Source organism: Oncorhynchus tshawytscha, linkage group LG32, assembly GCF_018296145.1.
Source record: "Oncorhynchus tshawytscha isolate Ot180627B linkage group LG32, Otsh_v2.0, whole genome shotgun sequence".
NCBI classification, from domain to species: Eukaryota; Metazoa; Chordata; class Actinopteri; order Salmoniformes; family Salmonidae; genus Oncorhynchus; species Oncorhynchus tshawytscha.
In genome coordinates, this window is record NC_056460.1 from 15,960,068 (window position 1) to 15,979,911 (window position 19,844).

The 19,844-nt window shown below is 42.8% G+C and overlaps 1 protein-coding gene across 1 annotated transcript; it reads right to left on the reverse strand.

Moving 5' to 3' along the window:
- Window positions 1–9,795: 9,795 nt before the first annotated feature.
- On the reverse strand, window positions 9,796–12,860 carry LOC121841568 (5-demethoxyubiquinone hydroxylase, mitochondrial-like). The gene is made up of 4 exons (XM_042310657.1): window positions 12,841–12,860; window positions 12,511–12,682; window positions 12,008–12,076; window positions 9,796–11,469 (listed from the first exon to the last, which is right to left on the reverse strand). The coding sequence occupies exons 1-4, from the start codon at window positions 12,858–12,860 to the stop codon at window positions 11,392–11,394; spliced, it is 339 nt and encodes a 112-aa protein (XP_042166591.1). The 3' UTR covers window positions 9,796–11,391.
- Window positions 12,861–19,844: the final 6,984 nt, after the last annotated feature.

Below are 19,844 nucleotides of genomic sequence, written 5' to 3' on the forward strand. Positions count from 1 at the left end.
GACAGTTAAAACCGTTAGGAAATGACTCATACGAATGGTAAAGACCCCCAATAACCTATATTACAACAAATATAAGGATAATCATCAGGAAATTGAGAGATAAAACCATTGAGGGTTGTGGATTATTTTATATTGTATCCGGCTCTGTATTTACATATAGATAACATAGTGTAAAGTTATAACACTATTGTTTACTACTAATAATAATCATTTGTTTCTTTGGGATTCGTTAAAGCAAGAAACGTTATGTATAATTTGGTATTTACCAAATCTGTTTACAGAAGCACCAAAAAGTACCCACTGTGACCGCAATATCTTAGTATATAACTTCCAGGCAAATACTTGTTGAAAAAAATAACGCATTACCAGTAAAATACCCAAATCCCCTTTACACCCTATGCAATATATTCTCAAGATATGTATTACAGATCTCAGCATACGCACAGTACAGAAGTAAATCCAAGTTCTACATGATGTGGCGGTAGTCGACCGGCTGCGAGCTGCTTTACCTTTCGCTGTGCTCCTGCGGGGGCCAGGTTGGGCTGGGGGCTCCTGGGCAGGACAGAAGGTTTGCCACTGAGGGAAGAGGCAGGGTATTTGAAACCGATCTCATGTCCCCCCTGGGATAGCTGTGGGGTGACGTACTGATCAGTACAGAAGAAGTTCACGAGCCCGGCCTCTAAAATTCTCATCAATGAAATGCACACCATCCTGACGTGTCAATCAAGTCCCTTAACGAGGCCCTGGGACTGGGAGAGACAGCAGAGAGGCTGGGGTTAAGGGACTGGGATAGGGGCTAGGGATTTTGGGGACTGGGGCTGGGGACTTGGAGGGAGGCATGGGATAGTTGCATACGATACTTGACACAAAAGCATTGATCGCAGCACTAGTCAGCCTAGACCATTAGCGTTTCGACTACCTACAAAACACTCTCACTATTCCTTTAACTGAGGGTCGGGTACCTTCATCTAAACGGCTAAGGGTTGTGCTATGTTTGGACACTATAGACCAAACAGTTACAGCAGACAGTAATCCAGTATCTACAACACAGAAATTATATCCAGAAATGTTGGTATTTTGGTACTGGTATTTATTAGGATCCCATTAGCCGCTGCAAAAGCATCAGCTACTCTTCCTGGGGTCCACACAAAACATGACATAATACATAGTACAGGACATTATTAGTCAAGGACATCAATTATATCCAGAAATGTTGGTGTGTTTAGTCTCGTAAACGAAATGTTATGTATAAAATCAGACATTTATAGTTAGTGTTATTGCTTTGGCATGTTCTAGAAAGGTATTTAAAAAAAATCTCATTCTGATTCACATTCTCACTTCTCAATAGAAAGCTTCTTCTAAAGCATTTTTTTTTTTACTTTCAAGTTATGCCAGAAGGAACATACGTGAAAATATGTCTGCGAGAACGTATGTGTCGAAACAATAAAATGAAATCTAATGACACTGCTATTCTGAACTTGATCTACTGAGCTGAACAATTTCTTCATTCCTTCGGTCGTCTTGAAAGCATGCACACAACCATCTGTCTTCCCAGAAATCAATGCAACAATCTGTTTAACAGATACCTCAAATAGCTGAGAAACAAAAGAAAAAACTTGTTGTAAATCTATCACCTTTTCGCTAGAACGCCTTGAGCAGAGCGCTCGAGATGGCATTGCTGCTATTTTGTTTTCTTTGATATGGGATTCGACAGATGATCATTTTTTACGCACCGACGGGCTTCAGATCAATAGCGAAAGCACATTCAATTTTCTCGGCTCCCCATGTTGGTTTCAACTCTCTGAACCAGCTAGAGGTCAGGGGCCAACCCTCTCCAAACCACAGTGAGGACACACACACATCTCCGAGGTCCATTACCTACTCCATTACCTACTGCACTTTACTTGTAAAGAAAAACATTTAGCATAACCTCACACAGAATGTGCCGAGGCCGTAAAGACCTTGCTGAACTTAACACTAGCAGGGTTAGAAGCTTGACCCCTGAGCACATAAGAGGCATACTTTCTCCCTGTGTTGTTTTTTTCTCACGTACCCTACGCATATTCAAGGTCAGGCTATAGACACCTAAAGCTTGGGTGGTCCAGGGCACTTTGTCTGCTGAGCATGTGTGTCATCACCAGTGTCAGTGAGCTGATGGCGAGCTAGAATATCTGTCGGCAGAGAGCATCAAAGAATTGACATACACCACATTTTATGGGGACACACCACAACACAGAAAAGGTTATGACCCACTGGTAACAACTTCAAAATGAGGCACACGGGCATTAAATGACCACCATATGCTGGCCACATGCGTGTCCAACGGTGAACAGTATTCATAGCAGCTTGAAGTCAACTTGTAAGAGGACAGAATACAGAAGCTCTGTGGGTGTGAATACTGGCCGCAGTGACATATAAACCACGCAGGAGCTTAAATTGGCAATCTGCTACCACATCACCCTGATATCAGGGTTGTCACCAGCGCTGTAGGGCATCGGTGAGGGGAGAGGGCCCGTGACTGATGAGCCAGGAGAGTGGCATGTTTACGAGCTGCATGAAAGCCGGGCTCAGCGGAGAGCAATGGAGCCCAGTGAGAAACAGCATTGCCAGGACACACCCTTCAATCAGCCCAGTCGACAGAAGGGACTTGACCGGGATTGGTGCAAAGTGTGAAATGGCCACTAAAGAGGACTAACAGGTGGAGTGGGCAACGCCCTCGACTAGAGCCAGGTGTTTAGAGGCCATGCGTGGCAACCTTCTGCTAACTGTAGTCAACCAGCGTGATGGATGGAGGGGACCAATAGCAGTGAGAACGGGATCGGCTTCAGGAGCAGTGTAATGTAACGGCCATAGACACGGTGGCATGACATACTGTAGGCCCATAGGTATGGTGGGTCCGTGAGAGGCCACAGAGGGGTGCATCTAATGCTCCCACCTCTCAGCCCATCGTCGGCGTGCCTGGCGCATCTTTGCCAGAACAGATTTCAACAGTAGATGAACTGCACAGCCCCTATCCTCCAGCTAGCAACTGTAGTGCGAGTAAAGAACGAGGCAAGACAGAGAGAGGGGGTATAACTCCACGACTTCAGAAGAACAGGCCTCTTTGGTCTCATGCAACATACACTGGAACCTAAATGTGTGAAAACAAATGACATTTTGAAAGCAAATACTTTTGTCCAAAAAAAAAGTTTCAAAAATGTATCAATTGGGTCTTGAAAGGAGCCCTGTGGCACACCGTTTACCAAAAACCACCCTATAAACCAAAACAAACTCAATGAAAACACAATAAAATACTAATTTTGTCTGACGCAACATACACTGGACCGAGCCCTGTGGCACACCTAGTACCAAAAACACCACATTAATCAGAGAAATTGTAATTGCAAACGTACTAGCAGAGTATTGCAGAGTCCATGAACGGTCTCCTGTTGCCCAGGTCATTGTCCTCTTGCCAGGGTCCCAAGGGGGCCTGGGGACATGCTTCAGTGAATAGCTTGAAGAGTCGTTGGGGCTCATGACAGAGGAGCAGCAACGTGGCCTTGGAGTCATGCTTGAGCGGCCGAGCAGGGTCACGCATAAGCCTCTCCCCAGCTGATCCACAACGCAGGGTGCCAACTGCCAACACAGCTGCCCAGGCCTGGCTGCTGAGGACAAGCACACGTAATGATTGCTACCACCAATGAATATGAGAGCTATCGGAGTCTTGGGAGTTAATGTTAATGTCCTGAATCTGTAAAAGTAGATTCATGATAATATTAAACCTAATATTCACATAGTCATCCATTATGACTATGTGAACCTGCTAAACGCTTCATAGGCAACATATAACCCAGATACAGAACATGACCTTGGCTGGATTTCTCTGGAGCTGGTAGGTGGCGGTCTTGCTCATGTCGGGGCGGCAGTAAATCAGGGATTCCTGCTGAGGTGATGTCAGTCCTTTACATCATGTGTTGTGGCTCCCCACTGTGTGGACACGTGGGCACAGCGTTTCTAGAGCGTTTTCACAGGGGGAGGGAGGGGACCCACCAGTCTGACCATTTACTGGAAAGAGAAGTCAGTTTATGGATGAGTGTACGGTATGTTTCAAATAACATGTGGGCCCCGCTTGTCATCTTTCACTCCCACGTTCAGCTACAACAGGCAGTATAGATAAATGTTGTTTTATTTTTTACTTTGACAACCAAATTTGTGTACAGAATTGGCCGCTGGCCAACACCATTGTGTTCAGTGCTGCAGTGGATCAGATCAAGCTAATGGCCCCTCGCTTCTCAGAAGCTCTTATAAAGGTTAAATGCATGAATGCTGTGACAAACAAGAACAGAATTCGAACATACAAACACTGCGTAGGAATTCTGCTTGAATTTAAGGTAACGTGACAGCTAGCATCTGCGCTAGTACGCTCTGATAATAAATGAGGGACTCTGCCACTGGGCTGACTGATGTTATACAAACAAAACCAAATATGATTGGCTAGTTGCCCTTGTTATAGCCTTAATCTATCAATGCAACTGTTACAAGATATGTTATATATATATGTTTAATTTTAAAGTCAAATCAGTCTTTTGAAAATAATCGTGAATTCTTTTTTTAGGTCAGTAAAACCCTCATTACAGTACCAAGCACTCGCACCTGGTTTTGCAATGTTTAAAACAGATCAAACCCAATAACTTAACGAAGAACATGGAAATTAACCAGAAGAATGTACACAAAGAAGTCAGATAGGAGGTGCTACTTTTTATTTAACATCAGAAGCATAGGTTTGTTCGGCTTAAAAGTCAATGTCCAAAAAGTATCAGCATACAGCATTATGGGAAAGTTGAACATGTTATTTTGATACAAAGTTTATTTTTTACAAAGAACCTCAAAGAAACAACATTTGTATTTATTATTAGGGTAAATACCAGGTATATAGCAGGCTGGAAAATGCCAATCGCCTCAAAACTTCTATTACATTTTAGGAAGTTAAGACGGTCCATTGGGAAGCCTCTTGAATCCACAGATAAATTAACTGTGTCTTAACCTAACGAGTGGCTTCTTCATATCAAGAGACTCCGGTTATGTTCCAATATCCACACATTCTTTCTTAGTATGATAGTGTGGGTTTCAGACCTGAGCTCCATTGTGATCCTGCTGAGAGAATGGCACCGTATGATAAATGTCAGTCAGATCTTATCCCAAGGCAGGTGATGGACAACCCTGTAGATCTAGGTCAAGAAACAATATGCCCTGCATCCGAAAGATTTTATGACGTATATGAATTTATATTGTCCACATGCACAAAATTTACAGCCTTGATTATTCACGGTACCATTCGGGAGTTTTATTGCTATTTTCAAATTCTTGTTGCTGATTTCTCGGTCGATATATCAGCAGATTCCTTCTGAGGTGAATCTAGGCAAAGAAGCCGAACATTTCAACCACAGTTCTCCTGATTGCCATGTTTGGATGCTAAAAATAGCTTCATAATATCATGTCAAATGTCAATGAAGAACGTTACGCTGCGTCATAAAAAAAGATGCATTTCTGCTTGAGTCGTAGACTCGAGTATCGTTGCTAATTTAGAAAACAGGTGCTAATTTAGACGTTGGGTTTTATGGTTAACTGTTATTAACACCTGCATCATGACGGAGTCGTCACTCATGTTTTTATTTAACAGCAAGTTTGTCACCCAAAGCTGTGCCAAAAATGCAGTTGTACACTTGTTGCTTTTTTAAAAGACTTGCATCTTGGCTATAAAGCTGTCAACACTATTAATCTGGAACAGAAATAATATGTGACGATCAAACTTTAGAAAAGCCCCCCCCCCAGAGCCCCACCAAATAGGTAATGTATCTTATTGATAGAACCCAACTGTCTCATGCAGCTTATCTATAGGTGGTAAGTTCCTGTTTCAATAAATAGTATGCAACATACTTTTTATTTCTCGCTGTGACAAAGAAAGATTTCATTCCACAACATCAGGTATCCCAAGCCTGCTAAATATACTAAACTCAGCAAAAAAAAAGAAACGTCCCTTTTTCAGGACCCTGTCTTACAAAGATAATTAGTAAAAATCCAAATAACTTCACAGATCTTTATTGTAAAGGGTTTAAACACTGTTTCCCATGCTTGTTCAATGAACCATAAACAATTAATGAACATGCACCTGTGGAAAGGTCGTTAAGACACTAACAGATTACAGACAGTTGGCAATTAAGGTCACAGTTATGAAAACATAGGACACTAAAGAGGCCTTTCTACTGACTCTGAAAAACACCAAAAGAAAGATGCCCAGGGTCCCTGCTCATCTGTGTGAATGTGCCATAGGCATGCTGCAAGGAGACATGAGGACTGCAGATGTGGCCAGGGCAATAAATTACAATGTCCGTACTGTGAAACGCCTAAGACAACGCTACAGGGAGACAGGACGGACAGCTGATCGTCCTCGCAGTGGCAGACAATGTGTAACAACACCTGCACAGGATCGGCACATCCGAACATCACACCTGCGGGACAGATACAGGATGGCAACACCAACTGCCCAAGTTACACCAGGAACGCACAATCCCTCCATCAGTGCTCAGACTGTCCGCAATAGGCTGAGAGAGGCTGGACTGAGGGCTTGTAAGCCTGTTGTAAGGCAGGTCCTCACCAGACATCACCGGCAACAACGTCGCCTATGGGCACAAACCCACCATCGCTGGACCAGAAAGGACTGTCAAAAATTGCTCTTCACTGACGAGTTGCGGTTTTGGTGATGGTCAGATTCTTAGTGTTACACCGAGGCGGAGGGTCCGTCATGGTCTGGGGCGGTGTTTCACATCATCATCGGACTGTGCTTGTTGTCATTGCAAGCAATCTCAACGCTGTGCGTTACAGGAAAGACATCCTCCTCCCTCATGTGGTACCCTTCCTGCAGGCTCATCCTGACATGACCCTCCAGCATGACAATGCCACCAGCCATACTGCTCGTGATTTCCTGCAAGAGAGGAATGTCAGTGTTCTGCCATGGCCAGCGAAGAGTCCGGATCTCAATCCCTCAATGAGCACGTCTGGGACCTGTTGGATCGGAGGGTGAGGGCCAGGCCAGGGCCATTCCCCCCAGAAATGTCCGGGAATTTGTAGGTGCCTTGGTGGAAGAGTGGGGTAACATCTCATAGCAAGAAGCACATCTGGTGCAGTCCATGAGAAGGAGATGCACTGCAGTACTTAATGCAGCTGGTGGCCACACCAGATACTGACTGTTACTTTTGATTTTGGACCCCCCCTTTGTTAAGGGACACATTATTCCATTTCTGTTAGTCTCAGTTGTTGAATATTATGTTCATACAAATATTTACACGTTAAGTTTGCTGAAAATAAACGCAGTTGACAGTAAGAGGACGTTTATTTTTTTGCTGAGTTTATTATCACAATTCCAATGATATTCAACTCCTAATTGTTGCTCAAAAAAACATGAAACCATGTGCAAAGCTGCAAAGCCATACACTGAACGAAAATATAAGCCGCGACAGGCAACAATTTCAAAGATTTTACAGTTACAGTTCATATAAAGGAAGACAATAAATTGAAATAAATAAATTAGGCCGTAATCTATGGATTTTACATGACTGGGAATACAGATATGCATCTGTTGGTCACAAATACCTTAAAAGTACCTAATGTGACCACCATTTGCCTCATGGAGCGCGGCACATCTCCTTCGCATGGAGTCGATCATGCTGATGATTGTGGCCTGTGGAATGTTGTCCCACTCCTCTTCAATGGCTGTGCTAAGTTTCTGGATATTAGCGGGAACTTGAACATGCTGTGTACACGTCGATCCAGAGTTGTGACATGTCCGGTGAGTACGCAGGCCATGGAAGAACATTTTCAGCTTCCAGGAATTGTGTACAGATCCCTGCGACATGGGGCCATGCATTATCATGCTGAAACATGAGGTGATGGTGGCAGATGAATGGCACGACAACGGGCCTCGGGATCTCGTCACGTTATCTCTGTGTATTCAAGTTAACATCATAAAATATCATTGTGTTTGTTGTCTGTAGCTTACGCCTGCCCATACCATAACCCTACCACCACGGGGCACCGATAACGCTGACATCAGCAAACCGCTCGCCCCCAGACGAAGCCATACACACTGTCCGCCATCTGCCTGATAGTTAAAATCGGGATTCATCCATGAAGAGCACACTTCTCCAGCGTGCCAGTGACCATCGAAGGTGAGCATTTGCCCACTGAAGTCAGTTATGACACTGAACTGCAGTCAGGTCAAGACCCTGGTGATGAGTGTGTGTTTATAGTGTATTTTTGTGTGGTGTATATTAGTAGCCAATTAGCAATTCTCTTGCCAGATATCCGTAAGCCTATTAGCAGCGTTTGCCAAATGCACAGCTTGCAGAGACGCTTTGTTTGTCCAACCCTCAGATTTATAGACTGTTTTGCAACAAGAGCTAAAGCAGGAACTTTATGATTGATGATGGGTAGCCTATAAGCCAGCGTTTATTAATACTGAAAGAGAGTCATTGGCGGTTCAGATAGGTACACTTGTATCTTTATGCTGTGATATCATAAGGTATTAAAAGGTACATGAGAACATAGTACCAAGGAAGAGGGGAGGGGGTATGGACTAGGTCACAGAGCAAACCAATCCATGTCAGTCTGTGTATCCCATCATGCCAAAAAAAGACTTCACCTACATACATACAGTTGAAGTTGGAAGTTTACATAAACTTAGGGTTTCAACCACTCCACACATTTCTTGTTAACAAACTATAGTTTTGGAAAGTCGGTTAGGACATCTACTTTGTGCATGACACAAGTCATTTTTCCAACAATTGTTTACACACAGATTATTTCACTTATAAATCACTGTATCACAATTCCAGCATCATGTTGTGGGGTTGCTTTGCTGCAGGAGGGACTGGTGCACTTCACAAAATAGATGGCATCATGACGGACAATTATGTGGATATATTCAAGCAACATCTCAAGACATCAGTTAAAGTTAAAGCTTGGTCGCAAATGGGTCTTCCAAATGGACAATGACCCCAAGCATACTTCCAAAGTTGTGGCAAAATGGCTTAAGGACAACAAAGTCAAGGTCTTGGAGTGGCCATCACAAAGCCCTGACCTCAATCCTGTAGAAAATTTGTGGGCAGAACTGAAAAAGTGTGTGCGAGCAAGGAGGCCTACAAACCTGACTCAGTTACACCAACTCTGTCAGATGGAATGAGCCAAAATTCACCCAACTTATTGTGGGAAGCTTGTGGAAGGCCACTCGAAACATTTGATCCAAGTTAAACAATTTAAATGCTATGCTACCAAATACTAATTGAGTGTATGTAATCTTCTGACCCACGGGAATGCGATGAAAGAAATCAAATCTGAAATAAATAATTCTCTCTACTATTATTCTGACATTTCACATACTTAAAATAAAGTGGTGATTCTAACTGACCAAAGACAGGGATTTTTTACTAGGACTAAATAATTGTGAAAAACTGTGTGTAAATGTTTTTGGCTAAGGTGTATGTAAACTTACAACTTCAACTGCACAGACATGTGCGTTTCTGTTTGTGTCGTCATAAGTCATCGCGGACTGCTAATAGTACGCTGGGTGGACGGGTAAGGTTTAAACAAAGTGTTCCCGGTATAGGACTCGTAATACGTTTGAGTAGTTTTGTCCATCTTGGGGTGTGTGCCAGCCGGCCCGCTCGGTGATTTACATGAGGGGGGAGGGGCTATTTTTAAGGCAGAGGGCACAAAAAGAGCACAGTTACAGCATGTTAACCTTTAGGGTCAGGTCTGATATGTAAACCCACCCCATCTAAAAAAAACTCCTCTGAACTCATGCTGGGGAAAATAACTCCCTGCCTGAGAACCAGCAGCCTGGCCCCAGTGAGAAATGACTCCTTAGTGGGCCGGTAGGGGCAGAAAACAGCTGGGGTACAGGTGGCGAAACGCACACATACACACAATGCCTAGTGAAGTTTAAAGCGACGTTACACTTCCAAATTAAAGTTTGTTAGATTTTTTCAGACATCTACAGTAGTCTCATGTCAAGACAAAAGCATGTCTCTCGACATTGGGGCAGAAAAACAGTTCAGTGGGCTGTTCATGGGCCTTGGTTGGGGGCGGAAACAGTTCAGCGGGCCGTTCATGGGCCTTGGTTGGGGGCGGAAACAGTTCGGCGGGCTGTTCATGGGCCGGCAGGGGCAGAAAACACATAAGTGGGCTGTGGCTTGGATGCCAGAGGCACCCTCGCATACAGAGCAGGATCGGTACTGTCGAAGAATAATATGTCAAAAACATGATATCACACTGTTCCTTTAAACCCTCTTTGTTGCACCAACAACAACGCAGCTACTTTGTATTCTCTCTTTGCTACTTTACATTCTATCGTAGACATTGCACGTGGAATGAAGGTCATTACGTCTCTCTATGCTAACTGATGTGTACTATACACTGCATCTGAAGTGGCTAGGGCAGATCTCAGGCATTACATCAGTATAGAACATACTATAAGGACACTTCAATCCCTATAGTCAGTACAGGGGTCTCTGGGGAGTAAACTGAACCACCGGGACACTTTTCTCTGCAGCGCTGAACGGCATAGATTAGCTAGACCCCCCCCTGCCAGCACCCGTCAGTTGTCAATCCTTCTTTCACTCTGATCTAATGTACTGGAACAGCTGTGTAAGAGGCTTAACCATTCATCTGGACTGACAAGCCATTGTTCATTGTGATTTATGACACAATGTGTGAAAGAGGATAGTTTGTTGAAAGGTATGGTGATGGCGTGACAATGCCATTATCGATATGTCCTCGGTAGAGATATGTTAGACATGTATCTTTTGGGGAATAACAAAGGCATGGGGGGTTGCAGTGGAAAGGTGATTAGTCATTCAAACAATTAAACCTGACAGATAGGTAATTACAGTATGTAGTACATTACTTAGTATCAATGATGTTACAAAATGATCTAGATAAGGAAGGTAGGTTCCAGCTCTGTCAGTGATGACCACAATACCTTAGTATAGCAGGATAACACACTATCCCCGTCACCTAGACCAGACAGAGGGTAGAATTACACCAACTTTCCCACCAATATCTCTTTGACAACTTGCTTATTATAGGATGCCAACTCGGAGAGGTTTCAGCATTGAGCTGGTACCTATATGGTTTGTCTGCTAGTGCTAGCATTGAAGTAAATGACAACATCTAGGTTACAATTGGACAAAACAACTATTTTTGATGGGAGTCCTTTTTTGGAAAAGTGCACTGACTATTACATTGTATAAAGTAGCAAGGTTCACTTTACTAATACAATTTACAAATCCATTTACATCACTTAAATCATTATATTCTTTAGAAAACCATCTTTGAGAAACTGAATTAATGATTACTTTATAGGCGCTGAGACACAAATATTGCGGCTGTGCAGCCAAGTTGTATTGCACCCTTCAAAAGCTTGTATCCGGGTATCTGAAACAAAAGAAAGACAACACAAGACAACCTTTATCAGAAGAGTTCAAAGCATATGATGTTTGACAGTAAGCAGTGAAGGAATGTAACACCACAGTGTTCCCAAGCCGCATGCAATCTTTCCCACCATGACCCAGTTTTGGAGGAATCAAAGCATTTGAGTGGGAGATAATGAGACGGAATCCCTTCCTTGTTTTCATGGAATAAATTTAAAGAAAAACCCATAATGATCCAGGGACAATAAACCACAACATAAAAAGACTGGGAAACACTGAGACATCACTATGCAACAACAACATCAATATTGACCGATCATGATATATTGCTTGCTTGATTTTTGCTTGAGGCGCTTTGAGATTCTATGAAAAGCACTTTAGAAATGTAAACAAATTATGATTCATTATTATTAGAACTGAACTCAATTAAGGTTCACTCCACCAGCCATAGCTGTTGTCAATAACAGCGTAACAACAGAAGCTTAACCAAAGGATTAAATAGAGTAAAACCTAAAGATCAAAGTGGGAGATTGAGGGCTTACAGATTCAGCATCGTGCTCCAGTCCTGTATCATGATGTTCCATCTCATCATCTCGGAATTCCTTTATTAACTGTATGGAAAATAAATGGCCACATTCACTTCTCAGAAATCAAGACAACAAACACTCAAGACAAAGTACAGTATGCATTATTAAATTATAGGGGTAGGGTTTTACCTGACCAGGAAAATAAACGGGTCCTCACTAGCTACTATAGCCACAAAGTCATAAATCCCATCCATTTCTACAATTTCTCTTCTTGAAATCTGATTTTAAAACTTACCCTAACCACACTGCTAAATTTATGCCTAACCTGAAATGAAAGACCAAAAAGCCTACATTTGGACTTTTTGGCTGTGGAATCTGACTTTGTGGCTATAGAAGCTACTGTAAACCAAGTAAGAGCCCTAGCTGGGGCACAGAGTTTTTCTTGATAGAGCCCAGTGATGTTCCTGGTCAGGAAAAACTCCAGGGCCCATGGTACGAGGGATGGTTCATTATCTTACTTTTAACAGCTCTACGTATCTGTCTGGGTCCTCCTCCATGAGGGCTCTGATCTGGCTGTTGTAGTGCTCTGAGATGCTCTCCTCCACAGCCACAGTACAGGCCATGGCCCCTTCTTTACCCAGTAGAGTGGTGCCCGCTCCTGCGGGGACACACCACAGAATATGGTCTATCCTCCAAGTGCCATATGTATCATACTGTTGTATTGGATTATTGTCTCATTGCAACAGAACTCACAGACACAGTGTACATTACAATGGCACTTTTTAAGTACTTACCTACAGACCCATTTTAAGTCATTAAATCTAGGCTAAACAGCATTGAGTGCCTACCTCTGTGCTTCAAACAACATTGTCGTATCCTCAAAGGACTGAAAACATGCGTCCAGTCATGCAATGCAATGTGTGCATTGAAAACGGCTCGTTGCATTGTTATGTGGCTCTATTATTCTGTAATTAATATATGTTACATATGCAGGTTGTCATTGAAATGTGCCTGCTTGTGGAGATGGCGCGGTCAAACGACGTAGCTTCTTCTATGGTTTAATAGCGGGCCGCAAATAAAGGTTTAAGGTGCATACTGCCACCTACTGTCCTGGAATAAGTGGTCAATCACGGTTTACATTTAACTCGACATTGTTATATACAGTGCATTCGAAAAGTATTCAGACCACTTTACTTTTTAAAATTTTTGTTACGTTACAGCCTTATTCTAAACTGGATTAAATGCATGTTTGTCCTCATCAATCTACACACAATACCCCATAATGACAAAGCAAAAACAGGTTTTTAGAAATGTTTGCACATTTACTTTAAAAAAGTAAAACAGAAATACCTTATTTACATAAGTATTCAGATCCTTTGCTATGAGTATCGAAATTGAGCTCAGGTGCATCCTGTTTCCATTGATCATCCTACAGATGTTTCTATAGCTTGATTGGAGTCCACCTGTGGTCAATTCAATTGATTGGACATGATTTGGAAAGGCACACACCTGTCTATATAAGGTCCCACAGTTGACAGGGCATATCAGAGCAAAAACCAAGCCACAAGGTCGAAGAAATTGTCCGTAGAGCTTCGAGACAGGATTGTGTCGAGGCACATATCTGAGGAACGGTACCAAAACATTTCTGCATCATTGAAGGTCCCCAAAATGGTAGAGTGGCCAGACTGAAGCCACTAAACAGTAAAAGGCCCATGACAGCCCGCTTGGAGTTTGCCTAAAGACACATTGGCCTCCATAATTCTTCAATGGAATGGAACCATCCCTATGGTGAAGCATGGTAGTGGCAGCATCGTGCTGTCGGGATGTTTTTCAGCAGCAGGGACTGGGTTACTAGTCAGGGTTGAAGGAAAGATTGACGGAGCAAAGTACAGAGAGTAAACCGCTCCAGAGAGCCCTAAGAACACAGCCAAGACAAGTGGCTTTTGGACAACTCTCTGAATGTCCTTGAGTGGCCCAACCAGGTCTGAATACTTATGCAAATTAAATAATTACGTTTTTGATTTTTAATACATTTGCAAAAGTAAAAAACAAAACGGTATCAAGAACTACTTAGTAGATCACTCCTATTAGATTTGCCAGAAGATAAATGAATAAATACAGTGCCTTGCGAAAGTATTCGGCCCCCTTGAACTTTGCGACCTTTTGCCACATTTCAGGCTTCAAACATTAAGATATAAAACTGTATTTTTTTGTGAAGAATCAACAACAAGTGGGACACAATCATGAAGTGGAACGACATTTATTGGATATTTCAAACTTTTTTAACAAATCAAAAACTGAAAAATTGGGCGTGCAAAATTATTCAGCCCCTTTACTTTCAGTGCAGCAAACTCTCTCCAGAAGTTCAGTGAGGATCTCTGAATGATCCAATGTTGACCTAAATGACTAATGATGATAAATACAATCCACCTGTGTGTAATCAAGTCTCCGTATAAATGCACCTGCACTGTGATAGTCTCAGAGGTCCGTTAAAAGCGCAGAGAGCATCATGAAGAACAAGGAACACACCAGGCAGGTCCGAGATACTGTTGTGAAGAAGTTTAAAGCCGGATTTGGATACAAAAATATTTCCCAAGCTTTAAACATCCCAAGGAGCACTGTGCAAGCGATAATATTGAAATGGAAGGAGTATCAGACCACTGCAAATCTACCAAGACCTGGCCGTCCCTCTAAACCTTCAGCTCATACAAGGAGAAGACTGATCAGAGATGCCAAGAGGCCCATGATCACTCTGGATGAACTGCAGAGATCTACAGCTGAGGTGGGAGACTCTGTCCATAGGACAACAATCAGTCGTATATTGCCCAAATCTGGCCTTTATGGAAGAGTGGCAAGAAGAAAGCCATTTCTTAAAGATATCCATAAAAAGTGTCGTTTAAAGTTTGCCACAAGCCACCTGGGAGACACACCAAACATGTGGAAGAAGGTGCTCTGGTCAGATGAAACCAAAATTGAACTTTTTGGCAACAATGCAAAAGGTTATGTTTGGCGTAAAAGCAACACAGCTCATCACCCTGAACACACCATCCCCACTGTCAAACATGGTGGTGGCAGCATCATGGTTTGGGCCTGCTTTTCTTCAGCAGGGACAGGGAAGATGGTTAAAATTGATGGGAAGATGGATGGAGCCAAATACAGGACCATTCTGGAAGAAAACCTGATGGAGTCTGCAAAAGACCTGAGACTGGGACAGAGATTTGTCTTCCAACAAGACAATTATCCAAAACATAAAGCAAAATCTACAATGGAATGGTTCAAAAATAAACATATCCAGGTGTTAGAATGGCCAAGTCAAAGTCCAGACCTGAATCCAATCGAGAATCTGTGGAAAGAACTGAAAACTGCTGTTCACAAATGCTCTCCATCCAACCTCACTGAGCTCGAGCTGTTTTGCAAGGAGGAATGGGAAAAAATGTCAGTCTCTCGATGTGCAAAACTGATAGAGACATACCCCAAGCGACTTACAGCTGTAATCGCAGCAAAAGGTGGCGCTACAAAGTATTAACTTAAGGGGGCTGAATAATTTTGCACGCCCAATTTTTCAGTTTTTGATTTGTTAAAAAAGTTTGAAATATCCAATAAATGTCGTTCCACTTCATGATTGTGTCCCACTTGTTGTTGATTCTTCACAAAAAATACAGTTTTATATCTTTATGTTTGAAGCCTGAAATGTGGCAAAAGGTCGCAAAGTTCAAGGGGGCCGAATACTTTCGCAAGGCACTGTACATACAGTATCTACACTGTGCTAACAAACCTCCAAACGAGCTTCAACGCCATACAACACTCCTTCCGTGGCCTCCAACTGCTCTTAAATGCTTGTAAAAATGTCATTTATAAAATATCCCCCAACACTCTACTCAGGAAAGTGGATGTAGTCTATCACAGTGCCATCCGTTTTGTCACCAAAGCCCCATATACTACCCACCACTGCGACCTCTATGCTCTCGTTGGCTGGCCCTCACTACATATCCGTCGCCAAACTCACTGGCTCCAGATCATCTATAAGTCTTTGCTAGGTAAAGCGATTCTGTCAGCACCCCATTCATATAACCAGAGTCCGAGCACATAAGATTCACCACCTTCTTACACTTTGTTTCAACATTTATGACATGATCTTTCCATGTATATCTCTCATTGAACCATATACCCAAATATTTGAAGGTAGAAAGACTACCGATAGGCTGTCTACTCAGAAACAACTGTATATTAATCAGCAACTTTCTTCTTCGAGAAGAACATACAGCAAGACTTAGCCACTGACAATTTAAAACCACAGTCAATCGACCATCTTTCAACAGCCACTATAGATTGTTGAATAGATTTGGTCACGAGAGACATTCCTTCCCCTCTTCCAAATAGCTCTAAAGTCAGCATATCGGGAAGCCCCTACCCACATTCGTGAACACATTGTTATTCATAATATTTAATAGGACTGATAGCACTGCCTTGAGGAATACCATTGTCAACTCCATAGGCATTGCATAAAATGGATCCTATTTTAACTCGAAAACAGAGATTAAATATGAAGGCCAAACCCTAGTTATATAACCTCCCACCAATAGCCCGTCTCTCCACATTGTGTCGTAGTCCTTTTCAATGTAAAAAAAGACAGTAGCCATTGGGCTACTTCTTTCATTACCAAAGTTTTTTCAACTACATTGCTCACCTTTACTAATGCATCCAAGGTAGATCTACCTTTATGGAATCTACTTTGATATTGACTCAATAAACCTCTATGTTCCAGGAAATAGGACAGTCTGTTGACAATCATCTTTTCTGTCAGTTTACACAAGTTAGAGGTCAGTGCTACTGGTCTGTAACTATCAGCACATGAAGGATCTTTACCAGGCTTTACAAAAGGTAATATTACTACATGTTTCCATCCAGAAAGTATAACCCCCTCACTCTAAATCTTATTAAATAATTCCAGGAGAACTTGTATGACCTCATCAGGTAATAAAATGACATCAAGTTCGCAACGAACATTTTTTTACCCTCCAAAAATAGCCCAATCAAATCATTTTTGGCAGTCAAATAACAAAGAAAAAAATATTTACATACAAAAACATTTATCTTCTTCCATGAATACATTTTTCTTTTGTGAATACCCTTGCTAAGGGAAAATATGGTATCAGTAATCTCTTTCAACAATGCAATAATTCACCAATAATGCATTGGGAATATAACTTATTCTACCTGAATGCCAGTGGAGGCTGCCAAGGGGAGGACGACTCATAATTGTCACGCCTGCTCCCTCTCTTCCACCCTGGCGCTCGAAGGCACCAGGCTTCCCAGCATTGCGCACTCCTGACATCATCATTACGCACACATGCCTTCCCCCGGCACACGCGTCAGTGATTATTGGACGCAGCTGTAGTCAATCACCTCTGTCATTACCTTCCCTATATCTGTCTGATTCACCGCTCTGTTCCCTGGTTCTGCATTGATTGTCACATGTCCTTGTTTACCTGTGTGCTGACGCTGGTCTTGTCACCTGTCTGTTCGTCTTTAAATGTTCAACTCCACGTACCTGCTTCTGATCCCCGGCGTCAGTCCTTGCAATAATAATGGCTGGAATGACGTCAATGGAATGGTATCAAGTACATCAAACACATGGTTTCCATGAGGTTGACACCATTCCACTGACTCCATTCCATCCACTATTATAAACCATCCTCCTCTCAGCAGCCTACACTGATGTATGCTGTTATCAGGGACTCTCTTTGCTGTTTTGTTTGTTATGAAAGAAATAATCAGAATTTCCCTATTTGACCCATAGATGGCAGTCTTATACAAACATATTAGGCCACACAACTTCAGAAGCCTAGAAATATTCAATAACTTTCATTTGGTGTGGATCAACAATTCAACATTTTGCCACAGTGAATGATCATCATATACAAACATCCAAAACATTGCATTGATATTTTATAGAGAACCCCACCAACCAACAGCACCTCACACATATGCAACTTCATGAATCGGGCCTTTTATGAATTACACGTAGACCAGCATGCAGCAGTCAGCCAGTCAGTCAGACGCCGTCATTCTGCAGGTTTATAAAAGAATGTGCAGAGACATCTGAGGAATGGTGAGGCTGACTGCGATGGCCCAGGGTAAACAGGGATGAGACTGGTGCCGTTAATGGAATAGCTGAGGCTGGCTGTGAGGCAGACTGAGATTGGGGCAGTTAGAGCTGAGGCTGGCTGTGAGGCAGACAGACTGGGGCAGTTAGAGCTGATGCTGGCTGTGAGGCAGACTGGACATGGGGAAGGCAGCGTGGTTGTGTGTGGGGCTGACTTGGACTGAGGGGTTTGGGCTAGGGATGTGGGGTGTGGAGATGGGGCTGGAGCATGGGGTTAGGGCAGGCAGGGCTGAGGTGAGGGATGTGGTGTTGAGGAAAACGGATGGGGCTGGAGCTGCTGTGGCGGTGGGAGGTGTAAGAGGTAGCAGGCACTTGGTTTGGAGTGAAGGAAGACAGCTCTGTCCCTGCTGCCTGGCTGGTAGTGGTGTGGCATGGAGCACCAGTCTAGTGCTGGAGGACCAATGTTCATTGTCCTGGCTAGATCCACATACAGTGGTAAGAAAATATGTGAACCCTTTGGAATTACCTGGATTTCTGCATAAATTAGTCATGCAATTTGACCTAATCTTCATCTTAGTCACAACAATGAACAAATACAGTGTGCTTAAACTAATAACACACAAATGATTGTATTTTTCTTGTCTATATACTTTCACAGTGTAGGTTGGAAAAAGTATGTGAACCACATAGGCTAATTACTTTTCCAAAAGCTAATTGGAGTCAGGAGTCAGCTAATGTGGAGTCCAATCAATGAGACGAGATTGGAGATGTTGTTTAGAGATGCCCTGCCCTATAAAAAACACTCACAAAATGTGAGTTTGCTATTCACAAGAAGCATTGCCTGATGTGAACCATGTCTCAAACAAAAGAGATCTCAGAAGACCCACAGTTAAGAATTGTTGACTTGCATAAAGCTGGAAAGGGTTACAAAAGTATCTCTAAAAGCCTTGATGTTCATCAGTCCACGGTACGACAAACTGTCTATAAAAGGAGAAAGTTCTGCACTGTTGCTACTCTCCCTAGGAGTGTCCATCCTGCAAAGATGACTGCAAGAGCACAGTGCAGAATGCTCAATGAGGTTAAGAAGAATCCTAGAGTGTCCACTATAGACTTACAGAAATCTCTGGAACATGCTAACATCTCTGTTGACGAGTCTACGATACATGAAACACTAAACAAGAATGGTGTTCATGGGAGGGCACCACGGAAGAAGCCACTGCTGTCCAAAATAAACATTGTTGCACGTCTGAAGTTCGCAAAAGAGCACCTGGATGTTCCACAGCGCTTCTGGCAAAATATTCTGTGGATAGATTAAACTAAAGTTGATTTGTTTGGAAGGGACACACAACACTATGTGTGGAGGAAAAAAAGGCACAGCACAGCACAGCAACATCAAAACCTCATCCCAACTGTAAAGTATAGTGAAGGGAGTATCATGGTTTGGAGCTGCTATGCTGCCTCAGGGCCTGGACAGCTTGCTATCATCAACGGAAAAATTAATTCCCAAGTTTATCAAGACATTTTGCAGGAGAATGTTAGGCTATCTGTCTACCAATTGAAGCGCAACAGAAGTTGGAGTGACACAACAGGACAACGACCCAAAACACAGAAGTAAATCGACAAGAGAAAGGCTTCAACAGAAGAAAATACTCCTTCTGGAGTGGCCCAGTCAGAGTCCTGACCTCATCCCGATTTAAAATGCTGTGGCATGACCTCGAGAGCGGTTCACACCAGACATCCTAAGAA